This window comes from Vollenhovia emeryi, unplaced genomic scaffold (assembly GCF_000949405.1).
Source record: "Vollenhovia emeryi isolate VEMERY1.0 unplaced genomic scaffold, V.emery_V1.0 DF939127.1, whole genome shotgun sequence".
NCBI lineage: Eukaryota > Metazoa > Arthropoda > Insecta > Hymenoptera > Formicidae > Vollenhovia > Vollenhovia emeryi.
The window spans coordinates 2,526,514-2,533,145 of record NW_011967239.1 but is presented as its reverse complement, the minus strand read 5'-3'; the positions used below and the strand labels follow the sequence as shown (position 1 = coordinate 2,533,145).

Below are 6,632 nucleotides of genomic sequence, written 5' to 3'. Positions count from 1 at the left end.
TGTATTGTAGACCAGCCTTTAGCTTTCGCTGTAAGGAAGCCAAAAGCCAGGCATAATTTTTTAAATATCTTGACACTGGCCGATGGCGTTTCGACTCGCCGAGCGTAAAAGCTGAAGTAGGAGGAAGAAATAAAATTGATTTATTTCCTTACTCCTACTTCTTACCCCGGGCTTACTTCCACGCATTGTAGCTGACACATTAACGACGCTTAACAAGCTCTTTCTCTCGAGCGCGTCCACGCTGGGCCAGTCATTAATTCACGTATCGAAATCAGATCTCGCCGCCGAACGCGCTGGTAGCTGCGATGTTTACAACCGTATGGACGCCTGCCGTTGCGACGCGGCGTCGCGCGACCGCGTCGATTCGCGACCAAAGGGCCAGAAGGGAAGGACCCTCGTCGAGGATCGGCGCGACGGACTTACCCATGTTCGCTATTAGCGGCGCCCGGAGGAGGCAGGATGGGCAGCGCCCGTGTGCGTCGCGGAATCCGCGATTACAGCAGCCGCTGCGCGTTAATTGCCGCGGCGATCGCACGTTCCACGGCCGCGGCAGCGAAGGACATATCCCACTCGCGGGACGGGAGAGAAAGAGAGAGAGACGGCAGATGAAACTGGCTGATTCAACGATCTCTCGACTCCACTGGATACCGCCGCTTGTTTACCATCTGTCAGAGTCACTCCGCGAGACGGCCGCGCGATCGATCGCACGTCAACGGTCCACTCGCCCCCGCGGAGCCGAATTCTGTTCGAGCGCGTGACCGCACGACGCGCAATTGCGGCGCTCGTCGGATCTCGGGGCTCGAGGGGAACGACTTCCACGGGGCACGGGTGTCTCCGGGCTCACGGACGGCTCAACATGGCGTCCGCGAACGCGCGTCGTCCGTTACTTTCCGCGAACGGTGAATGGGGCCCTCGTTGCCGCGGCGACGAATCGTAGGGCGTGCTGTAGTAAGCGCACGTCAAAACCGTCGTTCCCTTCAATGGAGCGGGGCTGGGCGGGAGAGACGATGACCGCTTGTGACCCCGATTCGATCGAGGAGTCGCGGTAAACGCCAGGGCTTGTACTCCCTCGGAAAATCCGATCTTCCCGACGAGCAAATCTCGGGGGCCGAGAGACTTGCGGGACGGCGCGGGGAGGAGGGATCTGCTGAAACATTTTTATAAAAATTGGAACTCGTCTGTTCTCTCGTCACTCAATTTATTCGGCATATTCGTCCCTCGTTGCTGCTCGGCGGAACGAGACAGCGATCGTAGCGATTTTTTAATATTTTCATTTTACACGATCATTTGCATCGGTAAGAGTACCGACATATAAACGTACCTGCATAATTTCCATATCGGTAAAAGTAATAAATGTACCTGCACAATTCGTTATTCTGAGGAACAGGAGACACTGGATTTCGTAGAATATTCCTTTACGTACAGCGAAAACGATGGGAAACTTAGCAATTTTATTCCACTCTTACAAGAATTTTTTTCTCAAATTTTCTTTAAATAAATATATTACTAGCAACAATTGCCTCTCGTCCTTTATCTATAAAAATAAATATCGACACTTAAAAGATGTACTGTTCCCCTTACCTTACTATTTAACGAGCTTTCATTTTTCTTTTTTGCTCTTTACAAAAACAGCAACTCAAACTGTGCTAAAGATACGAATATACTTTCTTTATTTCGCTATTGCGTACGTGAAAATATTCATAAAGCTATATTTGTGTATAAGCTATGTATAAATCTATGCTAATTTATAAATCTATAGCAAGCTTACAGTCCGTGGAGCGAATGATTTCTTGTATTATACAAAATATCGGATATTTTTCGCGCAGAGCTACCGAATGCCCTTGTGCATAGGTTCTATGAGATACTTGATAATCGTCGGCAACTGTCGGAGCTTCTCCTGGACCGGCATCTCCAAGTTCTGCTGATGATGCTTGTTATATCGTACAACGATGCCGTCCTGAGTCTCGTACGTGATGCCGCTACTGTGATTTTGTGGACTTACCTGTAACAAACAACAATATTGTCGATAAAATACGAGTCGACGCGATCGATAGTAGACGTTAGTAATCTATTAAAGTATTAAATCTGACTAATTAAATAATAAAATTCATAAGGCTCTGGCGTGTAATCACAACTCGAAGGAATAAAGGATGTAAGAGCCAAGGCAAGATGTTAGTGTCTGAATGATTTTAATTTTTAAAATTTTCACAATAAATTTAAAAATTACAATTATTTAGACACTAACATCTTGTTTTGGCTCTTATATTCTCTATTCCTTCGAATTCTAACAGATTAAATTAAATCAGCGAGCCGTATAGATGGAATAGTTGAATACATGTAGATTTGTATAGTAGAATATAAATAGAATAATTGTCTATATATATATAAAAATTTACAGTCAAGGCGGATCCGTCCTTGTAGTCAACCCTAATATCGCCGGACGACAATTTCGTGGCAAAACCAATTCCCGGTACCGCTACCTTGTTCACAGTGTGGCAAGAATTATGCGTAGAGTTGATCTTGCGCGACCTAGAAGTCGCCGTCGATATCATGGAGCAGGTAGTGCCGAACGATGGCAACTGAAAGAGACGCAACGGTAATTCGACGAAGCCGATTCGGCGTGATCAAGGCGTTCTCTTCGCTACTTACAACGGGGGAACCATTTGTGCTGGGCGAGACATTTTCTTTCCCCTGAAGGTAGGGAGCATCGCTCAAGGCCGTGTTGGGCCGTCGTCCGATTATCACGGGGAAGTAGGAATGCCCGGTGGCTGCCTCCAGAGACGCCAGAGTGGACTCCAGTAGCAGGCAACGCTGGTAACATTCCGAGTAATGCTCGTAATAGGTCTCGAGATGCGACGGAAACGCACCGTCGACGTACGTGGCAGCGCTGTTGTCGGTGATCCTAACAACACTATCCTCTCGGACGACCTAGAACATGGAACAGGAACATGGAACATTTACACAATGCACAAGAATCGACGGTCGAATCGACGACGGTACCTTTATTCCATTATAAAAATGCACTTCGCAATCAGGTTGCGGACCGTTTTCCATGAACAGACACTTGGCGCGCTGAGTGTACAGCGTCAACTTGGAGGTTTTTGCCTGGACCAGTTTCACAAAACGAAAGGCGTACAAATACTTCCGATGGTGGCACGCCGGCAAATTCTCGTACGAATAGATACTATCGGCGCCCCGGCTAGGCAACGGTAAAGGTTGCGAGCCAATCTCCGTAGTCGTGCTCGGTTTGTAGAGAACGACTCGTAGACCGTCACCTGATACCCTGCACACCTCGGTTATCTTTTCCTACGATATAAAAAATGAATATATTTTTACATCCCTACGTTTATCACACACACGCATACCTGCGCTATTTTTCTATTTCATGAAACAAGACAATGTTTCTATTATAATTTTTGTGATTAAGCTCGTAATCGACCATAACTGGCGATGTGTTTTTAACACAGAAAATTTATTGCGAAAAATATTACCTCGGCCAGGGTTTGAATCTGGACCTCCCTACACTCTAGGCGGGCGTCTCACCAATTCGACCATATTTTTCGCAGTAAATTTTCTGTGTTGTGTATTAAAAACACAACACCAGTTATGGTCGATTAGAAGCTAATCATTGTTAGTCATTTACTGGTGTCAAATAATTGTTGATATAATTTTTGTGTCGCTCTTTTCCATGTACCATGCCGTTTCTGTGTTTCCTGATGAACTCGACGCACACTTCCCCGTTATCCAGAATGGTGAGAATGGCGTTCTTCGCTCTGTGCCTGGTAGGTTGCAATCTATTGGAATTCAAGGGCGGCACTTGTAACTTGGTCTCGAACTTCTTTTCAGTTCCTTCTGCGCTACGGTTCTCCGCGACGACTTCCTTCCTCGGCTTGTGCCTCTCCGCCGCCCTCAGTCTCTCGGAATCGTCGTAGGCACCGTACTGTTCGCTTTGTGAGAACGCTCTGCCGCGCGGTATCGGACTGCTTATCAACGAGTCCTCTTTCGGGCGGCAATGGGCGTATCTCGCTCGGTGGTTTGTACGCATTTTCGCAACAGGCTCGGACAACGGCTCACTTCTCACGCTGACCATGGGCATCATCGGTATCGTGGACATCCTTTCCTCCGAGCGGGATCGCATCTTCGGTCGATCGTACGACGAGAGTGTCCTGCCAAGCCCAGAATCCATCATGCCATCGGTGAATGGATTTTTGCTCGCGCCGCTTCTTTCCTGAACAAACGAGACGCAAACGCTGTATTGCAAGTTCGTGTCATCAATGACTAACGTCCGACGTTAGCTGTTGTACCTCAAGTACACGTCACTTACATTGCGTAACCTGCTCTTTTCGATGCTCGTTATAAATGGATGCTTGTGAATGTCCCGCAGGCGTATCCTCTCTTTTGGATTCTTCTTCAGCAGCTTATCTATCAGATCCCTCGCGTTGTCCGACAGATGAAGCGGCATCTCGTAGTCAGCCATCACCACCCGAGTCAGGGTACTCTTGATCGCGTCGGTCTCGAACGGTGGCTTGCCCACCAACAGAGTGTACAACATACACCCCAAGCTCCAGACGTCCGCCTCTGGCCCGTGCGAGGACCTCGTAGCAACCTGAAGATTTGTCCAAGTGTCACAGGATCCCGCGTGATGTACGACGATCTACAGAAAGCACTCACCTCAGGCGAGATATAATTTGGTGTGCCGCACATGGTCACGTGCTTCTCGTCCGGCTTATTCAACTGCGTGGCCAGTCCGAAATCCGCTATTTTCTGCGAGCACGGAAACCAAATTGAAGAAAGAAGAAACAAACTTCTCGCGACAAACGTCACGCTTTTCTTCTACGTACCACCTGCATACTTCTCGTCAAGAGTAGATTGGACAGCGACAGATCTCTGTGGAGTATTTGGTGGGAATGGAGATAGAGCAAACCCTGCACCACTTGCTTGATTATGTAGGCGGCTGAAACAGCAAGAATGTTTGTTACAACTGTAACGCGGAATTTATAATGTGCCATTTTGCACGCAAATTGCGTACCATGTTCCTCGGATAGAGTCTTGGTGCCCTGCGCTTTGAGGTAGCGTTGCAGCTCACCGTTGTGGCACAATTCTAAAACCAGGTACACGTAATGTGCATTCTCGAAGCACGTATACACCTCTAGGATAACAGGATGTTTCAACCGAGTATGTATCGTGACTTCCTGCTTCACTCTGTTCATCATCCCAGCGACTTGCATCATTTTCTTGTCGATCTACAGGGACATAGAAGGTAGATATGAACAGATTGTTCGCTTTGGCGCACGAGGAGCCTCGCAATAAATCTGTATAATTCACAGAGCACGAAGCGAGCCACCGGAGCGTCGCGACCTCAAGAATTGACATTGGTCCAATCTCTTTTGCCCAATACTTCAAATCTTGCAGAGATCGACTTCGTATTTTGAAAAAGGTGAGCGGCCCTCGGGGACACGACTGTGCAACCGGAGCGACAGGCGTCACCCGACGCTCCGAGAGAGAAATCACCATTTTGATCGCCACTTCCATGCCGCTGCGAAGACATCTCGCCCGGTATACGCTGCCGTAGCCGCCCTTGCCCAGTAGATTCAGCACTTCGTATTCCTAAAATAAGAAAGGCGGGACGCGCGTCAATGCGGCGGCGTGCACGCGGGGCGGCGACGGCGCAAACGGGCGCAAATTCAAAAAGCTAACCTCAATCTGCTCGCCGAAGCCGGCCGAGAAGGCCGGCACGAGGCAGCGCATCGCGTCGCGCATGTCCAGGCGCCGTCGGTTGTCGATGACCATCGGGCACCGCGACGACGACCCTGCTTCACGGGAAACTCGTCGGCGACGGCATTCGCGGACGAGATATCGCACGGGAAACCGTAAACACCGACAGCATAATACCCGCCCGCCATATGCAAACTGTCGCGTCTCGCGCACGCAAAACAGACATGCGCGCCGAACCCGGGACGCGCCACGAAACGAACGGAAGAAATTAGGCCGAGTATGATTAGCTCACAATCAGACTTTGATTAACTTGAGACCGGCAGTTGATTCGGAATTGCTCAAGATTTTCTAGTCGTACAATTCGTTGAGCTCAATCTTCTTTCTTTATATGTGATTAACAAGGAATTAGTTGTTCCGTCCATTATAAATTAACAAAATAGCACAGACGTTCCCTAGTAGCACAGTGTATTGGCTAAGCATTGGCTAAATACTGGTCCAATGTCTGTTATATTGTAAATGCACTGGCCGATATTGCCCAGCGTAAAGCCAATATTGGTAATCAATGTAAATGGAATCAATGTTAATATTGCACGATATGAATTATATAATATTAGATTTATATTGAAAATGCATTGGCCAATATTTAACAATGCAATAAGATATCTTACATTTATTTCCCAATAAAATCTTTATTGGGAAATGATGTAAATCTAATATTCCCAATACTGGTTCAATATTGTAAGATAGACGCCTCTTATCCAGCCAATATGTCTATTCAGCAATATTAGTTTTATATTTTATCAATTTTAGGCCAATATTCTTGTTACATTGCTAAATATTGGCTAATGCATTTCCAATATAAATGTTATATAATTATTATCGTGCAAAATTTACATTTATTCCATGAGCCAATATTG

At 47.2% G+C, this 6,632-nt stretch overlaps 2 protein-coding genes across 2 annotated transcripts in view; both read right to left on the bottom strand.

Annotated features, from left to right (window-relative positions):
* Nucleotides 1-939, bottom strand: part of LOC105568866 (proteolipid protein DM beta) — a 6,090-nt gene extending 5,151 nt beyond the window's left edge. Inside the window, exon 1 of the mRNA XM_012024870.1 lies at nt 424-939. Within this exon, the coding sequence (XP_011880260.1) occupies nt 424-427 (4 nt within the window). The 5' untranslated portion in view covers nt 428-939. The remainder of the gene's footprint in view (nt 1-423) is intronic.
* Nucleotides 940-1,171: 232 nt separating this feature from the next.
* LOC105568864 (serine/threonine-protein kinase PLK4) lies at nt 1,172-5,979 on the bottom strand. Its single transcript, XM_012024865.1, has 11 exons — nt 5,698-5,979; nt 5,512-5,607; nt 5,030-5,243; nt 4,842-4,954; nt 4,672-4,764; nt 4,325-4,606; nt 3,695-4,228; nt 3,001-3,306; nt 2,650-2,928; nt 2,397-2,579; nt 1,172-2,002 (listed from the first exon to the last, which is right to left on the bottom strand). The coding sequence occupies exons 1-11, from the start codon at nt 5,788-5,790 to the stop codon at nt 1,829-1,831; spliced, it is 2,367 nt and encodes a 788-aa protein (XP_011880255.1). The 5' UTR covers nt 5,791-5,979; the 3' UTR covers nt 1,172-1,828.
* Between the last annotated feature and the right edge of the window lie 653 nt (nt 5,980-6,632).

Excerpts from the sequence above, each read along its gene's own strand:
- LOC105568864 (XM_012024865.1), bottom strand. The coding sequence starts at position 5,790 with ATGGTCATCGACAACCGACGGCGCCTGGACATGCGCGACGCGATGCGC. Across the intron at positions 5,608-5,697 it reads GCTTCGGCGAGCAGATTGAG|GAATACGAAGTGCTGAATCT; the intron begins GTTAGCTTTTTG and ends TTCTTATTTTAG. Across the intron at positions 2,003-2,396 it reads AGGACGGATCCGCCTTGACT|GTAAGTCCACAAAATCACAG; the intron begins GTAAATTTTTAT and ends TGTTTGTTACAG.